Source organism: Solea senegalensis, linkage group LG7 (genome assembly GCF_019176455.1).
Source record: "Solea senegalensis isolate Sse05_10M linkage group LG7, IFAPA_SoseM_1, whole genome shotgun sequence".
NCBI lineage: Eukaryota > Metazoa > Chordata > Actinopteri > Pleuronectiformes > Soleidae > Solea > Solea senegalensis.
The window spans coordinates 24,996,939-25,017,965 of record NC_058027.1 but is presented as its reverse complement, the minus strand read 5'-3'; the positions used below and the strand labels follow the sequence as shown (position 1 = coordinate 25,017,965).

General features: G+C 40.9%; 2 protein-coding genes across 4 annotated transcripts; one reads left to right on the top strand and one right to left on the bottom strand.

Moving 5' to 3' along the window:
• Positions 1 to 874: 874 nt before the first annotated feature.
• ctxn2 (cortexin 2) lies at positions 875 to 6,305 on the bottom strand. Of its 2 annotated transcripts, none has more exons than XM_044030145.1 (2): positions 6,038 to 6,305; positions 875 to 5,094 (listed from the first exon to the last, which is right to left on the bottom strand). In XM_044030145.1, the coding sequence occupies exon 2, from the start codon at positions 5,004 to 5,006 to the stop codon at positions 4,761 to 4,763; it is 246 nt and encodes an 81-aa protein (XP_043886080.1). In that variant the 5' UTR covers positions 5,007 to 5,094; positions 6,038 to 6,305; the 3' UTR covers positions 875 to 4,760. The 2 variants fall into 2 exon arrangements, with proteins under 2 accessions (XP_043886080.1, XP_043886079.1); XM_044030144.1 differs by having other exon boundaries at positions 875 to 5,075.
• Positions 6,306 to 9,679: 3,374 nt separating this feature from the next.
• On the top strand, positions 9,680 to 20,859 carry myef2 (myelin expression factor 2). 2 transcript variants are annotated; one of them, XM_044029454.1, is made up of 17 exons: positions 9,680 to 9,871; positions 11,789 to 11,991; positions 12,746 to 12,798; positions 13,655 to 13,662; positions 13,748 to 13,841; positions 14,010 to 14,201; positions 14,297 to 14,450; positions 14,560 to 14,609; positions 14,701 to 14,761; positions 15,376 to 15,510; positions 16,102 to 16,146; positions 16,242 to 16,340; positions 17,196 to 17,291; positions 17,374 to 17,433; positions 19,528 to 19,715; positions 20,215 to 20,266; positions 20,462 to 20,859. In XM_044029454.1, exons 1-17 carry the CDS (start codon positions 9,750 to 9,752, stop codon positions 20,623 to 20,625), a joined length of 1,776 nt encoding a protein of 591 aa, XP_043885389.1. In that variant the 5' UTR covers positions 9,680 to 9,749; the 3' UTR covers positions 20,626 to 20,859. The 2 variants fall into 2 exon arrangements, with proteins under 2 accessions (XP_043885389.1, XP_043885390.1); XM_044029455.1 differs by lacking the exon at positions 17,374 to 17,433.
• Positions 20,860 to 21,027: the final 168 nt, after the last annotated feature.

The following is a 21,027-nucleotide window of genomic DNA, read 5'->3' as shown; positions in this document are numbered from 1 at the left end:
CTGAAGTCTAATTTAAACTCAATGATAATAATAATAATAGATTTTGTTTTTTAACATGGATACATTAATGTTTGGGCTGCCATACTGAGGAGATGGATGCACTGCAATCTTCCGATAATACCTGGATGACAAAAGGTTCTTTTTGATATGAAGCTGATGGAATATTTTAGATAAAACAAGATAAGATTTATTAATCCCGCAATAAGGAAGTTTACAAGTGTACATACAGGTGCAGTGATTAAGGTATGGTATAAGATTAGGCTCCTGTTATTAGAATAACGATGTCATATATTGGTAGCCATTTTTGCTTTTGTTTAATTTAAATGTGTCACATGAAATTGATTTGTATATGTTGTATAATACAGATTTAATAAAGATACTGATTCACAAAAAAATCAGCAAATTTAAAAGAAATAATAACAAAACTCTATTTCCTGTTTAATTGTCTTGTATGTAGAAATATGTTGTTAAAGTTGATATAATCGTTATTATTATTATTATCATTATTATTAATGTTATTATTGTTATTATTATTATTACCATTATAATTATTATTATTATTATTAATAATAATAATAATAAAAATAATCCAGTTGGAACCATGAATATCAAATGTAGTATTTCTTACTCTATTTGCACTGTAAAGAAACATTTGCCTGCAACAGAAGGATAATGGAGTGAAACAAAGTGAAGTTCTCAGTCAATTGAAAGTCAATTATTAAACATGATAGATTCATAATCATTAATAATTATCAGAAAACACTGCATATTTCACGACAAGTCCCCACATGTTGGTGCAGGCTACTACAGGTCTTTGCTCAGGCGTTGAATTTGAGATGACTCATAAATAAAGTTGGATATTTTGTCGTTTGCACGTTCCCATTAAGACCAAAATGCTCCACTGTTGTTGCAGAACACAATGGTTTTATTGAGGCCTGTGCACAGAGCCTTTTAAAACAATTAAACATTGTTTATCACCTCAATGATCCGACTGCCTCAAGCTTTTTTTTTTTAATGACATGACTGTTGTGAAAGTAGCATTCATCAGAGATCACGGCACCTTTAGAGCTGGTAAAGGCGTTTGTATCCCCTGACCTTATCACAACAAATCAAGAGCATAGCTTGTGAGGTCCGAAGACCACAAGTAATAAAACTGATAATTGATTATCAAACGCTAAGGTTCACAATTCAGCTGAGTCATAGGTCTAATACTACGTAAGAATTATTTAAGCCTACTTGCTGCTGCATTTAGGAAATATGCTGTGTCATTATAGGAAAAATCTTATTTTTGTATGCAAAGAAGAAGAGTTTAGTTGTCTCCAATCAATGAATGGAAAGTGGTTTATGGAATTTTAAGTAAATGTCAAGTCAAATGCAATCTGACAGCACAATAAGACCTGAAAATACAATAAACAGAGTGGGCACATTTGTTCAAATCTGATAACGTCATTGTGAGTTTTCCAGCTAAGGTTTTTCCAACTAAGGTTAGTGGGCTTCGAGACTGAGCAGAAAAAAAGGGCAGTGTTTTTCCACTAAAAAGAAAGATGTCAGATAAGGATGTCACCTCGGTGACAGAGATAATGGTGCAATAATGATTGCATTCCAGGCGAATGATGTGGGTTGGGGGGGGGCTTGAAAGGTGGTTTGGCCCCTCATTGCAGTAGACTTTGCAGATCAGGACCTGCTTTGTCAACACAAGACTGTCATTGGATGCCAGTGTGTATCACTTACTGCTGCTACATTTGCCCTTTTGGCTCAATAGACCATACGTGCATACTCACACATAAGACTTGAAATAGTTCTTGACCTCACCTGGAAGTGTAACTGCCCTTTTGAGGCATCACTGTAGTATGAGGTTGGGTCATACTTTCTGCATTACGCGTCCTCAAAGAGCTGCTGCTCATTTAAATGACACATTACACATTACATTCCGGTAGCACCATGAGTTCCCTCCATTTGTATGTTCAGGTATTTGTTGAGCAATGGGTTGTACTTTCATGGGCACTGGCGGACTTCCTCTATGGCATCTATGGTAACATCTATGGTCTATGGTGTAGGTAATCGCGTACGTCCTACAACCACTAATGTTGGTGGATGATGACATTTAGGTCACATGGACTTTAGCATAACTCTTTAGACATGAACTTGAAAGTATGACCCAGGCCCAAAGCCTTATATCACTGTCCATGAAAAACTCAAATGTTTGTCTTTGCTTCTTTGCAAGTTTGAAGGAGCTGTGATCAATATCAATAAAAAGGGAACGACCTCTGAGCAAATCCACAAAGAGCACACTCGGCGTGACTCCCCTTGATATCCACAAATAGGCAGGTTGCTGATTTCAAGCAGGGAAGGGAGAGTACCTCAGACAACCCGAAATCAGGGTTACCCAAAATCAACAACCGTGGACAATCAAGTGGCTGTCATTCACTGCACGGTCATGAAAATCGTGGACGCCAACGGTTGGCGGCTCAGTTCGTGCCCTTTGGCCTGACATTTTGAGCATGAGCAAACTGTGATATGTGCCGTGACTGTTAACATCAGACCAAAAACTGAACAGAGTGGAAATATTGAGGATGCTTTTGACTCAGAGTGCTGAGAAGATTTATGGGTTCATGGGTTCACTACTTTCCCAGCCAGCAAGTCCATGTGGGCCTCATAAGGGTTATATCCAGGTTAATAATATGGGGTGGGTTTGTCCACTTCAAGCCAATGGCCACTTAGTACCCTTTCTAGACTACCTGGGTACTAAATGGGCATTGGCTTGAAGTGGGAACACTTCAGGTCCCATATGTTTTTTTAGTAACATGGGTCCCACATGGGAAGTCTATGCGGTCCAATATTGTCAGCCCAAATGTAGCGCCTTATGGGGGACACACAATTCCGCTGGTTCTCAAAAAGTTCAGGCAAGTGGCATATATGGTCAGGGTGATTCTACTGTGGTTTGGGATAATGAGAAAGTGCTTGTGACCTTTGTTTTTTACCAACGTAACCTTCTTCTGTGAAGCTATAGTGAAGCATGAACATCAGTGGACCAAGTGCATTAAAGTTAAAGGAGTAATCTTTCTCCTGTGATATTTGAGACCCAGAACTTTTTTGTACCCACCGACAAGCATCTCTTTCTCCTCTGCTGCCACACTCCCTCTTGTGCTACTTGCTGGAGCAATAATGTACATTGCGCTGTCAACTGTCGCCTGAATCCTATTTGTTCAGCCGACGTGTGTAACTCATGCTCCACAGAGTGCAACCAGAGAACCAAAAAGTCTACCGACGACATTTTTAAAGTGAAGAAATTCCATTTATTTCACATCATTGAATCAAATCTATATCAACAAGAATCTCTACCACCAGCTGAGCAAGCAACAGGTCACGAGATGCACTGTCGGTCATCATGATATGCCACATACACACAGGCGTGCGCACACACACACGCACACACACTCAGGTGCTCTAATGTTTCTAGATGAAGGCACATAAACCCATTGAAGGTCACAGTAAGGCAGATTCACAGCACTAAGGAAAAACCGTAGACTGTAAAAATTAGCAAAGGAACACTCAAGAGTTCGCCCAGTCTGCTGCAGTTTTACAGAATCTCCGTTTAGTCCCGTCTTCCTCTCTCTAGAGGGAAGAGAGCAGGTGAGAATGGGTGAGGATGGCTGAGAATAGGAGGAAAAAAGGTGTCCACGTGCAGCGTTGACAGACATCCCACCCCCATTTTCCACGTGACCTTGCCCTCTGCAGACGGGTACTGAGAGTTTCTTCTTGTCATTAGAAAACTAGCAGCACTGAAAGAGAGAATCCTAATTCAATCCTAATTTCCCTCAAAAGTTCTTTGGCTCGACCGCATCAGCCAAACTTTGGACAGAGCGCTTGACAGATGGGGGGGGGAAAGAAATCAACACAACCATCGTATGTCTTTGCAGACAAGAGTAAACATTACCGTGTGACATACGGTGTACCATTATCATAGGCCAGCAGCAGTACACACTCTCCAAAGACTTGTTTTTGCATCGTTAAGAAAACAGTGACACCGTGATATGATTCACAGTTTGTTCAGTTGCCTTTCGCTGCGTGACGTCCAAAAAAACAAGACACCACCGCGAGGACCAATCTGTACACAAAGCGGCAGCAGCAGCAGCAGCAGCAGCAGCAGCGGCGGCGGCGGCGGCACCAACAGATTGTTTTTGATTAGTCCACAAAGCACTATTTTAACATAATACCCTGTATCCAACCATACAGTATACATTCTTGTGCAGAAGTGGCGTCACTCTGTTTCCCATTCGGAGTTCACAGGAGGAATCTTGTCCCTGAGTCGTCAAACTGTATCTGAATAGTCCCCGCTTCACCCTGACCCTGCATCCTGTCACACAAGCATCCACCTCGTTTTATCTACATAAGACATTCAACTTGTAGGCATTGAGTTATTAAAAGGGCCCTTTCGGCCACTTTCTGTGCAACTCGGTGATCTGAAATGCGCGCCACTTGGATAGAAGGTGACGGAGAATATGACACAGCATCTGTCTCACTCTTGGTCCGACACACACGACACGACAGACATGTCTGGCTCTGAGCTAACTAACGCACACACATTGAACAACATACACAGCTTCAGTCTCTCGGTCGAGTCCGTCACAGAGAGATGTTTGAATGGTGCGTCAGTGTCGGGAGCAATGGTTGCGTGGGGCTATGTGTGTGTGTTTGAATTTGTGAGCATCTCTGTTCGTGAGGACATCTGTGGATGTGTGTGTGTGTGTGTCCCTGTGTTAAGTGAGGGCGTACTCAAACGTCCCCTTCTCCAGCCCCTCTATGCCGTCGGCCCAGTTGGAGGAGGGCATGCTGCTGTAGGGGTCCAGCAAGATCCTGAAGCACCTGACTATCAGCAGCCCCAGGAACACCAGCAGCATCCCCACGAAGGCAAACGCCGTCTTCTGCTCCAGAGTCAGGGAGTGCGCCATCATGTCGTTTCCGCTCATGGCAGCAAGGGAGTGGTTGTAGTGGGCGCTAAACATGGTAAACCAAGTTCTAGGTGCCTCATCTTTCCTCCGATAGGGTCAGGCGCTCAGAAGCCTGCATGTTACCTGCGCAGAGATTACATGACTGCTTCAGGTTAGTGCAGAGAGGCTCCATTCAATCCACCGACTTCAATATTATCACACTGAAGGTGCACTGCATTTTGTGATGAGAAACAAGGGTGCAGATATGGTTGAGGACGTACAGAAAATACACATTGAGCAGAGTTACGGGTGTCTATAAATAGCCTGTTTTGAGTGCGATATCCAACAGATGTCTGGAGACTTCAATCTCTCTCTTTCACACACACACACACACACACATCCCCTTTGAGAATTTAGCAAAGCACTACAAAAGGAAAACATGAACCACAGACTGAGACAGAACGCAGAGAAACGGTTTCAGGAGTACGAGCCAATGCCATGACTGCATTCCTTTAAGTCTGGTGAGAATTACATTGTGTCGCAGTGCATAGCCAGCTGTTAGAACATGGACAAAGCAGAAGCAGGTGCCAATGAGACAAAAAAAACGCCACATCTGGTGACACTGTGATGTATGTAATTATGTATGCACGCATGTTTGCTTCAGAGGGAAGGGACCTCTACCTGTTGCGTGAGAGCAGATGCCTCTGCCAGACAGTGTAATTCCACGAGACTAGGAAAGGGACAGCGACTGACAAAGCATAACGACAACATTGGTGCGGTCACACAAGTGGAAGTCATGCGTCTGTCAATCTTTATCTGGCAAATCGTTCACATGAAAACAAGCAGCAGGTGGCTCAAGTGAGAGGCAGGGAGGAGGGGATGAGATAGGGAGGACACATACAGACAGGAACAGAGGGAAAGGACAGGGGAGAAAGAAGTGGAAGGATGAGGAGGACAGTATACAAGTCTGCGTGGTTTGTGTGTATGAGAGAAAGAGTGAGAGAGGGGATGAGAGGCAGACAGGAGAGACTGCAATGACAGATCTTCAAGCCTGGATGTCTAAGAAAGAAGAAGAAGAAGAAGAAGAAGAAAAAAAGGCGTCTCACCATCATTATCGTTCCATCCTTACAGACCTGTTGCTGCTGTGTCTTGCCAGCAACTCCTCCGTCCTGGAGCCCCCAGACGTACATCCATTAAGTCATCAACTGACAACATATCAGACGCGTTATAAGCTAAGCTCTCCCCTCAACGCAAGAAAGCGCTTCAGATCAAGAGGGAGAAACTGAGGGAGCGAGAGCTATGGACTGGATCAAGCACCTCTGATGTGTGTGTGTTCCTCCCAGAGATACATCTCCCCTCCTCATGCTCCCTCACTTGCTGCCTCCTACTCATTATCATTCTGTTTCTCTATCTCTCCCTCCAGAGGCATGCACGCTTGCTCCTGCTGCATGGCAACCACTTGTTAGTCTCACTCAGCTGCTCCGCTGCTTCAGTCATTCATAACATTGCACCTCGCCAACACCACGCATGATGCAGCAGCATCCTCAGTCTCCCCTCCCTGGCTTATTTTTGTCTCTTCTTAAAAAGGACTCCACCAAAATGTGACAGGAATAACATGGTTTTAAAGCGAGAAGGGAGAAATGCTGCCTCTCACTGCTGCTGGCCGGTAAATGCTGCTGCAAAGGTATTTTTTGGTCCAGCACAGCACTGTCCTCATACTGCTTGTGTGATGTGCTTTTAATTGGTGCAGTTTGTAATGCCCACACTGAATTAACACCGCCGTTTAAAGTCCCAGAAAGAAGAAACACAACCTTCCCGGACCCTGCTGAGTGAGAAGAGACAGAGTGTGTTTTGATTGAAATGTATACAAAGCAGTATCGCGTTCAGTGACTCATCAGATTTCCCACCGTATCAACGCGGCTGTGAAGTGGCCGAGCATGTCTGTTTTTAAAGTGCAATTATATGTATCAGCAGTGTTGTTGTTGTTCTCAGAGTGGTGCAGTGACAGTGACCACGGGGGAGATGGTCGTCGCTGTGTCTGATGTGTTATGTAAGGTGAAGTGGTCAAAGAGAGCTCAATTTTCTCCCTTAAGTAAGAGACAAAACTCCCCGGGAGAGCTGTAACACTGACATAAATCCCATCCCACTGATTTAATTGCACTTCAAAGTTTTAGATCTCTGCTGTGTTTTCTTCTGAAATGTCCATTTTTGTGTGTCGGCAGCAGTTTCTTGCTACTAGAAATGGGTGGAGCGGCACAGCTGTGACTGGTCAAGCAGGACGGCTACTCGTACCGTTTTATTTCACATTTATCTCAAGGGCAGTCTCTTGTAAATGAGATGGGGAGTTGGCACCCTGTGTAGACAATGAAGCCATTAGACATTTCCTGGCTCTGCCCTATGGTGTCAATTTAAAAGACAAGGTCAAAATGGAAAACTACCAGGTCTTAGCACAATTGTGTGTCTTCACTTTTCACAGGGACCAGGTACAGACAGTGTGAGTTGCACGCCCATTGTTATAAATCCATTACAGTGAAGTGGCTCCGAGAAATTATTGAATAAATCAGTGCATGTGAATATTAACAGAAGTTCAATGACCTGGAGTGGAGCTTTTCGTCTTTATCACATCTGCCAACAAGTGCATCATGCAAACGCTTGTCTTTTACATTGTGTGTCAAGGTAAGGCTAATGTGCTTTGGACTCATATGACTCTAGGTGCTGAGACGCGTTGCATAAGGAATTTTGGAGTATTACGCAGTGTCCATAGGACATAAAGATAAAGCTTGCTGTGGACTTATCTCAGCCAGACAACGGGTCAGGAGCAAATGTGATACTGCCAACTGTGACTGTATGATTCTGCGGAATGCTCCCACAATAATAAATGTACTTAATACTGTCCTTTAGTGTGGGTTTCTTGTAGCTTACAGAATATTATACTTTTCTTTGGTTTGTTGAAGCATACCTCACTGTTTAAAAGAGGATAACATTTTCAGTTTGGAGTGCTTCCAATGAAGCCACGGCAAAGAGGTCATTTTGGCACCGACTGTGAGAAATCAGATCCAAAAGCAGTGATAAAAATCTACAAATGTGGTGAGCGTCTTAAGATTTACGGCTTGCTGCTTCAGTGTTACTGCTACTATGGAATGTGGGGGGTTGAAATTTCTGAGGGAAACTCCTAATATCACACACAAACAAAAATTACTCAACTTTAAAATAAGTGATAAGAGATTAAGCATCTGCAGAGACAAGCTGAAATTTCTTCTCTACAAACACTGGAGCACTTTGTATTAAAGGAAATGAAATTATTCCTCCAGTAGTAAAAGAACTGGAAGTAAAAGTGCACCAGTCAATAGTTTCGGGGAATGATGAACTGGCTTGGCTCTGTTTCTCAATCAATACGGCACGACTTTTATAGTCTGACACTGTAAGTGTGTCGCCTGAAATATTGTAAGTCATATGTTTTACTGGTATTGCTCTGTGAATTACACCGTCGGAAATTAGAAAACAAATCAAATCAAATTTGATTTGTGTGGCATCAAGTCACAAATACACAATACAATACAGTATATCTGTCCATTTTCTGAGAATTCCCTCTCTAATCACGAGGTCCATTGCTACTCACCTGCTGCCAAAATGTAAGCACATCAATGCATGAATCACGAAGCACACTAAAGCCTTGTTTATAATTGTGCAAGACACTGTGTGGTGTGTTCTCTTTAAAAATCCTGTTCTCCAATTCATATGTTTAACTTTAAAACAGTAGTGTATGTCAGCCATAGGTAGCAATAATAATCAATATTTTGCACCCAAAAACAGCATATGTGTATGGTATCTCTGACCTTGGAAATTCCAGGTTCCGTGTGTAAGAATTAGTGACATCTAATGGTGAGACTGAAGATTGCAATTAATGGAGGACTCCTCCACTCAACCCTCCCTTTCCCAAGTATGTTAGGAAACAACGGTAGCCATTGTGTTCCAGAAAGGAAGTAATTCTTCGTTTGTGTAGTGAGATTCCCCTCCAAAATTTCATACTTGTGCTCTGGCTGGTTTATCAGTTTGGCTATAGATGTAGAACAGGGGTGGGTAATAGCTCTTTATAAAAAGTAGTAAATCGTACCATTTTCACAAGCTGAAATGAATGGAAAATTGTGAAAACACCAGCATTATACTGTATAATTAAATACAATTCTCCAAAATAATACTGAACAAAATGTGCATTCCACTTTCACTACAGTGTGAACACGGCAACCTGTTCTTCTCAAACTAAATACACAGCTTTCTTCTTTTAAACATGAGATGACGTCTTTGAGGAGCATCTCACGTAAGCTACGTGAAGTTGCTCACACATGCAAGCACGTGCAAACACACACAATATATATATTTAGTTAAAAAGTTGGCTTCAAAATAAAAGCATACATGATGTTATCTTATTTATGTTCATTTTCTAATTTCCAATTACATTTGTCAGGAACGGCCAAGGGGCTAAATCCTGCTCTAGAAGCTAACCCTAACCCACAAGATGGCAGCCTCAGTAAAGCACCAAACCGTGTCGTTAATTACAAATAAAAGGATCATGTTAAGTGTATATAATCCAGCATTTATACATTCAAACAAACAGCCAAAACTATGGGTAGTTTATTCAATTTCTGCCAATAAACTTTACTGTTACACACTGTTCATTTCATCCTTTTGCCAAGCCTAGCTGCCTGGCAACAGTCTCCCAAATCTCGCGTTGGAGGCACAAATCTCGCCTGCACATTTTGAACTGCGTAGAGTCAGGGGCATCTATAAGTGTCGTGTGTGCTACAAGCATCCCGCAACATGGCAGATGTTTCAACTCTTGACGAGGAGCCGAGGCAGGACGAATCCGCTGCGGTGTCCGTGTCGGTGTCGGTGTCCGAAAGCGACGAGACATCCCAAGAAACACCGAATGGCGTGAAAACGTGAGTGAAAAATGGAGATCGCTCTGTCGGCGCCGCTTGTGTAGCTGTTAGCTAGTTTAGCTAAAATGGAGTCATGGGATGCTAGCTATTGTCAGCCAAAAACCTCCACATCCAAAATATCAAAGCATACATAGGCATGTAGCGAGCAATATATACACGTACATCATTTTAAATGTACTATAGTATGAAAATACATAATCTAGTTTGTAGCTGTTATGGTTTGGGTCCACAAACTCGGTGCAACCTTCACCGGGAGCTAAACTGTGTGTGCTATGCTCGTATAAAAGCTAACGCAAACACTGACCTGGAACAAACCGTTTTTTGTGTCATTTCAAATGTAAAAGAATTTTAACTGCCCAGTTGGAGAAATTTAACGGGACTGTGCTCTGTTTTTGTATCTTAGTCATCCTCAGCATCCATGCCGATGTCAACATAACAATTTAGCTTCATTGTTTTCACCTAACAATAGCTACAAACGGCTCGGGAATGCTACATCATCAAAACAAACGATGTCTAAGTACACATATACACTCACTGGTCACTTCTAAAGGTATAATGTTGTATATGGCTGTAATTTACTATTATTTTGGTAATCTATTATAGTGTTGATGATTCTCGATTAATCAGCTAGTTGTTTGGTTCATAACATTTCAATGTCATAAATGTTGAAGTCTGAACATTGGTGGTTCACAATCCTCCAAATAATGAGGTTCTTAAATATCTTATGTCTACAAACTAAAATGATTCAGTAAAAAAATAATAATTTCACAACCCCAGTTAAATTGATTTAACAAAAATGTGTTTTTGCTGCAAGGTGTGATATGTTTGCTCACAGATGCTCTACAAACCTTAGTTCTAACAACTAATTATTTGGGTTGCTGTTGCCTTTCTTTATTACAAAACTAGAAATGTACAGCATGGTAAAATTATATTAAATTCCTCATGATTTGACCTTTTTTGTCATTTTTCAAGTTACAAACATTCTTTTCACATTTGCGCTGTCTTTCTTGGGTTATTGCACTTTGTCTAAATGTAGTTTGCGATTAATTGTGTAGCCTGGTTTTGAAGCAGTCTGGTTATTCACCTGTGACCTCTGGTGTCACCTAGGTCTTTTTCCAACACTCACTAGAAGCTTTTTATTCATCAAACCATTTTCTGTAAACTGTACTGATGGTGATGCTTGTAAATCGCAGGAATTTAGCCGTTTCTCAAATACTCAACAACAAATACATTTAGTTGCTGCTGTGTTTACATATTGATTCATTCTATTCTATTGATTAAATCAGATACTGTGTTAACAAGTGAACATAATAAAAGTGTCTGAGTGTAACTAATTGCATTATACAGTCTAGAGTTTGACTTATTAATTGCTTGGGCTGATTAATCAGGTCAATGCTTGCCATTTTTTTAAGTAATGGCCAATTATTTATTGATGGCCAATTATTACAAATTACACATTTCTGTTCTCAGAAGTCACCAACTTTTTTTCATTTAAAAGTTGATTCTATTTCTTTCAGTGTTCGATGACCCGTTTTTTTGTTGAAAATACTATGTATTATTGCACTGCACTAAAATGTAGGTTGGAGAGACGGACCATTAGCATTGTTTAATAACTGCTAACTAAAGTCAAGCACTTTTTTTTGTATAATTTGTCCTTCCTTATAAAAAAGTTCTTGTATCAGATGGGAAAAAAGAAAATTGGGCCAAAAAGTCTGCATCAATTATCAGCCACCAGCTACCTTAATTTCTAAAGAAATTGGCCTTGATCATAGAAATAACCTGATCGATCGACCTCTTAAATGCTAAATTACTCCTACTACTCACATTTAATAGTGTAGTTTTTTTTTTTAGTATACATACAAGGCTTTTTGTGAGATGTGCTGTTTTCTGACTTGTATCTTGGTGCTGTTTTTACAGGGAATCTGAGGAAATACTGGTTTCCAATGAAAAGCAAGACGGTAAAGAGAAATCCACTGGAAGTAGAAGAGCAAACCGCTTCCATCCCTACAAAGACAAACATGGTGCAGAAAAGAAGAACGCTCACAGGAACCGTGTGTTCATCAGCAATATCCCGTATGACATGAAATGGCAGGCAATTAAAGATCTAATGCGGGAGAAAGGTAATGTCCCCAGTGTTGGGGATGTGTCTCTGCTTTCTATCTTTCCAGCTTTTGTAGAAGTTCTTCACCCTTTTTGCCTGTTACCAGATGGAACATTCTTCTTCTAGCATTAGTCAAAAAGTCTGTAGTTTTCTTTGGATGAATTTAGTGCAAATAGTAGGAAACCAACATAGCTTGATATTTAGCTATTGGAGTTTTAATAAATTATTTTGGATGGACACTAATTCAGTTTGGGCTGATATGTCTGTGAGTAAAGGACTTAGTTATATTTTTACTTGTTCTTATGGCATCGTCAGCTCCAAAATGTAACCTCAAACCAGTAGTATAATTGATTTGTTGAATGTTTCCGTTGCACCTGTTGCAAGGTGAATCTTAATTATATGAATGAAAATGTTGCAATGTTTTACTTCCTGAACTATGAGGGTCTCAAGACGCCTTTTGATAGGTCAAAGGGCAGCTTAAAACTTTCATCCACCACGAATGGAATCTTTTGACAAACTGTTTATGTTGAAGTCTTTTGAATTTCCCAGGTTTATGTAGCTGTGTTTCTCTCTGGCCTTGGCCTGTTGGTGTCTCAGTCACTGCCCAGAAAGGCATGGTGTTGTCTGGTGGAATGTTGGTCTGGGCTGACTGTTGATCATAAATGGGACATCTCCATCTGTAGCGGCATTGCCAAGGCCAACGGCGACTTGAAGACTTGGTGACTTAAATTCCTTTGTTCTTTTGGTATTTTTCCTTTGTATGTCTCATGTAGTTGGTGAGGTTACATACGTGGAGCTCTTTAAGGATGCAGAAGGAAAGTCAAGGGTAAGTGATGTGGCCAACTTGCTGCACGGGGTTTTAAATGCCCTCAAGTGCTCTTTTAGGTTTTGATCCTTTGGGTCTGACCATGTAACTGAACTGGAGATATTGTAGGTTGTGTTTAGCACCTGACAGATGGCTAATGATTGATAATCATTTGAAAGGGAGATGTCCTGTTGACTTTTGGAAAAGTAGCCTAATGAACTTATCTAAGAGTACACTTTTGCTTTTGTTGTTGTTATTTCAATTGGTTTAAAAGTCTGTCTGTTTGGCCATTTGTCCAACGGAAAATGTGGGTTGTGTGATTTGTCTTACTGATTGACCCTCATGTCTCCAATCTTATTTTTTTTTTTTTTTTACAATTCTGCTTTATTGCAAAGCTCTCATTTCTGAGGAGCACATCAGTCTTGATCCTTTATAGTTATTTGTTTTTTTCCTTTCAATTAAATGGCAGAATTGTATCACATAGATGACATTTATTGAAAAACTACTTTTCTTTAATGTGGTGGTAAAACTGTAATCGGGGATCTTAGTGCTATCTTAATTTCTTCAATAATTGTGTCCAGTTCAAAGCATTAGCATGTTTCAAATAAATTACATTGAATATGTATATGTTAGTAACAAAATGTTTATAAAAACAACACTGTTTGCTTTGCAATATTTGTATCATTTCATAAAATTGTTTCTAATTATAACAACCAAGACACTGCTGGCTCAGGTCAGCGGGGTTAAAACTACTGAGGCATGTTGATACATGACATTTTGACATTTCAGTGCGTTGTCTTGATTTTAACTGTATTTTGTTCACTCCCTCAACTTTGGATGTGTGTGATTTCTGGACTCTTATGATCGCCCCGGTTAGGGTTGTGGGTAAGAAGCTGTCATATAATGTTTTGCAAAACCTTTTTCTCAATCTTGTGGTTTGCACAAACTTATTGTTTCACTTGTTCAACAGTGTGGTGGAGTTCAAAGATGAGGAGTTTGTGAAGAAGGCAGTGTCGACCATGAATAAGCACGACCTGAATGGAAGACCACTCAGTATCAAGGAGGTAGGAACAAAACGTTATTAATATTTACATTTAAATAGCTGAAAAATTAATCGTAGAACTTGTCATTATTCAAAATTCACAAAAAATTATCGATTATCAAGACAGTTGGCACTTGATTAGTATTTAATTTAAATTGCAACATTTCTTTCTTTCTTGGCATCTTATCAGGACCCTGATGGGGAGCATGCCCGGCGCGTATTGCAACGCATAGGTGGAGGTCCACGGGGAAATCGTGGGCAGGACATGATGCCCGGTGGAATGAACCTCCCGCCATCTATTGCCAACAACCCCAACATCCCACCTGAAATCATCCATGCGTTACAGGCTGGACGACTGGGCACCACAGTGTTTGTGGCCAATGTGAGGACTTGGTGATGTACAACTTCCACATCTAACCAGGGATGATATTGCGGGTTGATTTAAAATAGTTTTCTTTCTTCTTTTTTTTTTTACAGTTGGATTTTAAGGTGAGCTGGAAGAAATTGAAGGAGGTTTTTGCCATGGCAGGCGTGGTGAAACGAGCCGACGTAAAGGAGGATAAAGACGGCAAGAGCAGAGGGATGGGAACAGTGACCTTTGACCAGTCACTGGAGGCCGTGCAGGCCATATGTATCCTTCAGAAATGAACATTTAAAAGTCTTGTAAACAAACAAAGCTTTAGTAAAAGTGCAGAAACTTAAAGTGTTCACCGTTTTTTTCTCCTTGACCGTTAACTCAGCCATGTTCAATGGACAGATGCTTTTTGACAGACAGATGCATGTTAAAATGGTATGTTACTTGTTTAAAACTATTTTATAACTTAAATTCTCCACAGCGTACCAAGACTAATCATTAATACATTTGCTGTGTGGTTTTATAGGATGACAAATCTCTCCCTCCTGATGATTTTCGTCAAGTAGAAAAAACACCTCAGCTACCAAGTGAGTGCACTAATGATAAGATCAGACATAATGAAAGTCCATTGAATATCACACTTGCATTAGAGCTGGACAGTAAATAAATACATAATTTTGGTTTGGTGCGTCAGTGCTCCGAAAACAGCATTTCCTTGTGTACGCCACCCCCCAGTACCAAGAGACAAGGGGCAGTGGTAAAAATGAGAAATGGGACTGGGTCTTTAATTGCCTTTTAACTTTGCCGTATAGCTGTTTTAGTTGTTGTGCAGTAATCAACCTGTCAGACGGTTTGAGTTGTAGATTAATTGCACCAAAATTGGATGAAGTAATATTCCATAAATTAAACATCCCCGAGACACAAGAATGAACAACACCTGCTCTCCCCATCAGCAGTGCCTGTGTGACTCTGATATTAAATAGTGCGACCACTATTCTTGATGCTTGGTGCAGTGCAGATGCTGTCAGGGATCATGTTTGTTGTTCTTTTTTCAACTTTATACACAGGATTTTCAATGAAGCTATGTATGGTGTGGTAAATGTCTACAGCATCATTGAGTATTCACTGTGATATATGAATATATGATATATATGTAATTCCATTTCATATTATTAAATTACAATGGGTTTTTTGTGTGTAGGGGGTCTGGGAGGCATTGGAATGGGACTGGGACCAGGTGGGCAACCCATAAATGCAAACCGCCTGAGCAGTGGTGGTGCAGGAGGAGGAGGAGGCGGCGGCGGCGGCGGCGGCATGGGCTCTATGGTTCCTGGAGGTCAGTTACCTGTCAAGTTATATTAATAAAGGAAATGGTCTGTCCTGCCGTGTTCAGTACATCAAATTCTCAGTTGCAAATGCTTATCAGAGGGAACCGGATGCACGTCTACTTTCTGGTCAACATCCAGGAGCCACAAAGCAATATTAATCAAAACCTTTGAACATCACTGTGCAATAATTAATATGTCAGCAAACAAACCACCAACTCTTGGCCGCCAGTTATGCGTCTCTTCCTTTGACCCTGTGGCTTTCCTGTTGAACTGGGTTAAAGAGATAAGCAGAGGCTTAACTAGCAGATTTCAAGGACTTTCATAGAACTAGGTGTTGGGATGTGACATGTTGCCTAAAAGTAACCTTGTGGAGTGTTGGATAATCACTGTCTGCCTGTGGCATGGCTGCATTTTCAATCTTGGTTAAAGCAAGAACTGGAGCTCTAACCAGCAGAAATCTAGGACTTCAGCATTACTCTGTCAAGATCTGATACTATCTAAAAGAACCTTTGAACAGTGTTTGATAATCACTCAGTTAATTTCCTCATACATCCACTTGATGTATGTTGACATGGCCTGACTGTAAATTTCTTTAATAGGAATGGATGTTTCTGGTTTTGGTGGCACGAACAGACTTGGAGGAGGTAAGGCTCTTGTTGGCTATGCATTATCCATGGTCTGTTTTGTGGTGCAGAGGAGAAGGTAACCTTGGAAACCTGGTGTGTTTTTTTTTCCTCAGGAATGAGTGGCGGTGGTGGAGGCTTCGGTGGAATGGATAATATGGGCAACATGGGTGGATTTGGAGGAAGAGACATGGCTCCAGTTGGCAGGATGGGAGGTAAGTTCACTTTTGTTTTCCTGGCTCTTGTTGGTCAGAAATGTGTTATACTTTGTTCACATGCAGCATCTTTAACAAGGTCATATACCTTAATCAGGGTTCCCATGGCCCCTTGTTTGTTACGATGCTACCTACCTACTACCTAATGTAATTATTACTGGTGTTGTGGACACTGCCCACTGTCTCTCCCTCTCTCTCTCTCTGCCACTGACGTGAGATTCCATGCAGAACAAGGAGCGAGTAATGCAAATTACGTGATACCTGGGAAATGCAAATACTAAGATCTCTGGCTCACCAAAGGAAATGACAAAGCTTGGCTTTGACCAAGGACAATCACTTGTCCAGATGCAGAGCGGGCTGCCAATCAATAAAAGTGGACGCTATGGGCGAAGTGGCTCTTACAAGTTGGCCCCACATCTTTCAGCTGAAGGATAGGCTGTGTCAGCAGCTGTCGTTTGAGGGAATTGGTCCTGGGAAATCTTTGAATTTGATGTCAACCAAGGCGTGGGAACCCTGATTATTTTCCTTACTTGGTGACGCACGTACGAAGCACACACACAAACAAGAGCAATGCTGTTTCAATGTGCTTTTGTTAAAACACACCTGTTTTTCTGGCTGAGTTTGTGTCACGCCAAGATGAAAGTATCTCAAAAATTTGATTGCTTCAAGCACAGATACTCCAAAGACACATTTTAGTCAGTCCATCTGGCCTTTGTCTACTCTTGAAATAAGCCTTGAACCTCCATCCAGATGATACTCCTGAATATGTTGCTGTTGTATAGGATAAATCCAAACACGTTAAGGTTTTTTTTTTTGTGAATAACCTCTAATGTTGCCATATTTTCTGTTTTGTAGACATGTACAGATCCGGGATGGGAGGAATGGATCGGGACTTTGGCCACAGTGACATGCCGGTGAATCGAGGTTTTGGGAATTCTTTTGGAGGAATGGGTAAGTGACTGCTCTGTTTTTGTTTTTGTTTTGCTTTAGTGACACTGCAATGTTATAATGTTATCTGCGCTCTCTCCCTCAGGCGGAGGTTATGGAGGGGGCATGGGCAGTGGTGGCATGGGGCACATGGGGACTGGATTAGGTACATGAAAAATTTCATCCATTTTTATTTATTTATTTTTTTTTACATCTGGTATGCATCATCTCTCTAGCAGAGCTGCACACCCTTTACTACTGTTGACATTTAAAACATTATTAGCCTTCACCATTTTACGGTCTTGTGACAGTTTATACCACAAATCATGTAAAAGGAGGAAGGAGCTCTTGAGCTTCATTAAGTCCCTAAATGGGTAGTGGATGATAAATACATTTAATGATTGTAGAGACTTTCTTTCAGTGTATGAGTGTATATCATTTCTGGCGGAGGTTCTGGCTTTGTGTTTGTGCTGAGCGAAGCGTGAAATGTGTAATCGGCAGTGTGTGGTATATACAGAATAGATCTGCATGAACTGCAGTTAAGCATACAGTATATTATGCAACCATAACTGAGGAAATAAGTAGATTTTGAATTCCGTATAACTGAAAGTTTAAACAGTTGTATCAAATAAGCAGCACAAATTGCAACATCTTCTTGGTAACAATAAGAAACCCGCTTAAAGCATTTCCATTTGTCCTGATCACTGACCTCACAAAACGTGCTTTCAGCCTTGTCTCAAGTCATAAAAAAAATGGCTCACAAATGTCTTAACAATGTAAAATGATAATTGTAATGTATGTATCAGGGTAAAGACATGTAACGCTCCCTTGGACCAACATTCGTGATCGAGGTGGTGTTGTACCCATATTCATTTAAGTCAAAATAGGCCCCAAAATCATTGTCGTTTGGTGTCTTAATTTACAGCATTTGGTGCTCACTTGTATAAGTTACGAATGACGGTCATTAGTGGCACATTGTTATGAATGATGGTGTGAAATCTAAGCAGTGGAGCTCATTAATCTCGCAGCGGTGGTGCAACACTGCTGATTGAGTGTAGGGGAAACACTGTTTGTTTTTATTGTCACTGCAAATTTTTCTCTCCGAAGCAGCTTTATCTGCCGAAATGTGTAATTGTGTCTCATTGAATTGACACCAGTAAAAAAAAAAGACATTTATGTGCAGAACATATCCCTACATCACAAATAAAAGACTATACACGTAATGTTTTGTATGAAATTCCCTTCTCTACGTGGTTTATGAGTCCGGACAGACGGACGTAAACTGCACAGAGGGACAGAGTGTTCTAGTTACAGAATGTCAATGTGAAACTGCACATTTTATGATGATAGAATAATTTGTGTCATTCCTGTGCCCGTCCTTCCTGGCGAAGTTTAGTTTGGTGACTAAGAGTACAAACTGGTACAAAGTCTGCTCCTCGCCGTATAAACAAAGTCACTGTGTCATTGTTCTCGCTGTGTCGTAGCTCAAGTGTGGAAGGAATGGAACGGAATGCCAATATGGTTTCACAATGTTAATAAAGGCTTCAGTGTCATGTCATGAGACAACATTGATGAAAGGCTATGTCATAGTGAACGCCGCAGTGTTTTCTGTGAGCACAGATTGTCTTAAAACCTTGTCGATTTAAATCCGAGATCAGCCGTTGCAGTTGGGGAGGGTCAAAACATCCTCGAGTGATATGATAATTCATACTAGAGCAAATATTGATATTTAATTCACAAATGAAGGTGCTCTAATTTAAACTTAAACTAAACTTCATGTCTCCTTACGGCGCTGCTCAAATGAATAAGGGCGATTACATCAGGATAATGGAGGAAAGCTACGTGAATAGATGCCCTATCCACATTCAGTACATAGACTTTATGCACCTTGTTCTGAATAAACAGAGAAATCCTGCACTATTAACTTTTCATGCTTTGTGTTCTTCAGTTAGACGGATATCGTGCTGTATGCTCCTGCATGCATATGTATATATATGTATATACGTGTGTATATACGTGTGTGTGTGTGTGTGTGTGTGTGTATGTGTATATATATATATGTGTATATATGTATGTGTGTATGTGTATATGTGTATATGTGTATATATATATATATATATATATATATATATATATATATATATATATTGATTGTCACCGAATTGTGTCGTGAGGTACCCTGTGCTGTGTCGGAACATTCCTGGAACCTGCATATAATGCCGAGTTAAATCCCTCATCTCATTTTGTGTGTTATTTACAGGTGGTGGAATGGGCAATATGTCAATGGACCGTATGGGCTCCACCTTTGACCGCATAGGCATGTCAGGAATGGACATGAACCGCGGCTTTGGCGGCTACGGAGGGGGTGGACCGAGCCACATGGGCGGCGGAGGCATGTCCGACAGAGGCTCCGGGTCCAAAGGTGGCTGTCAGATCTTTGTGCGAAATGTAAGTATGCGTTCGATGAGTGAGTTTTTAGTTTTTGTCAGTAAATGACACGAGAAGTGACAGGACCACCTCTGAGAATTCCCCACTTAATGACAACTATGTGAAGAAACTCTCTGAAGCCTGAGTGGAGTTGATAGTTTAGGGGTAGATTGCATCATTATGTTGCTGTAGAAATGATGGCAGCTCTGTATAACAAGTCCCTTTCCTAATGTACATATAAACGGCTTATTAATGCTATGAACAGCAGTTGTAAAGCAGTTTTACACCATATTTAATCAAGCTTCTGGGAAGTAAACTCGATGTATGCAAATAACCCCTCTTAAGTGTAACTCACTGGACCCTTAACCTATGCTGTCTGTGCATTTAGTTAAATGGTAATGATGCTGTAAATAAGGTCATGAGGATTCTTGTTTTGAGTCGTTAGCTGGTGCTGAATGGGGTGGTAATTACGACTGTTTTACAAGTTTGTGTCATAATGAAATCTCTGTCTGTGTTGCAGCTGTCCTATGATCTCACGTGGCAGAAGCTAAAAGAGAAGTTCAGTCACTGTGGTATGTCTCTTTCTCAGTCAAAATCTTATCGTTTATTCTAATGATAATGCAAAACATAAAGGATTTTAACCGAAGCTTCCCCTTTTCATTTCAACACGTGGTTAAAAGTATATTAAGGACACCACGATGCTGGGATTTGAGTAAAATCACACTCCGTTTGTGGGTTAATTTCTCTCTTCTTTTTTGGATCTGCAGGCCAGGTAATGTTTGCAGAAATCAAGATGGAGAACGGGAAGTCCAAGGGCTGTGGGACGGTGAGATTTGACTCGGCAGAGAGCGCGGAGAAGGCCTGCAGGATGATGAATGGAACCAAGATCAACGGCCGCGAGGTTGATGTGCGCATCGATCGCAACGCCTAGAGCTTTTGTAGAAGTCATTCTAACACACTTCCACATTCAGCCCTTTTTTTTGCCACTGAGCTTTTGTTTTGTTTTAAAAACACAACTACATCATATCTCCTCTGTCCACTGTTTCAACGTCATGTTATAGTTTATGTGAACCGTACATCATAGCTGTTTTATCTTTGTTTTGTAAAACCCCTTTTTAAGTTGTCAGGCAATTTATTTGATCAAATAAACTTTTTAATTTTTAAATCGGGTGGTTGTAAAAATGTCAGGCCAAAGAAGTTCTTCACATTGTGTAAAGCAGAGGTGGGACGTTGTTGTACTTCTGCTCAACACTGCCACACGGTGGCCTCTTTGAAAGCTGGGTAAATGTAATAAATTATAAAAGAAGTGAAAACAGAATAGAATTATCAGGCA

Coding starts and splice junctions, on each gene's coding strand:
- myef2 (XM_044029454.1), top strand. CDS start 9,750: ATGGCAGATGTTTCAACTCTTGACGAGGAGCCGAGGCAGGACGAATCC. Junction 11,992..12,745: donor AGATCTAATGCGGGAGAAAG/GTAATGTCCCCA, acceptor TGTCTCATGTAG/TTGGTGAGGTTACATACGTG. Junction 14,451..14,559: donor GGAGGCCGTGCAGGCCATAT/GTATCCTTCAGA, acceptor CCGTTAACTCAG/CCATGTTCAATGGACAGATG.
- ctxn2 (XM_044030145.1), bottom strand. CDS start 5,006: ATGTTTAGCGCCCACTACAACCACTCCCTTGCTGCCATGAGCGGAAAC.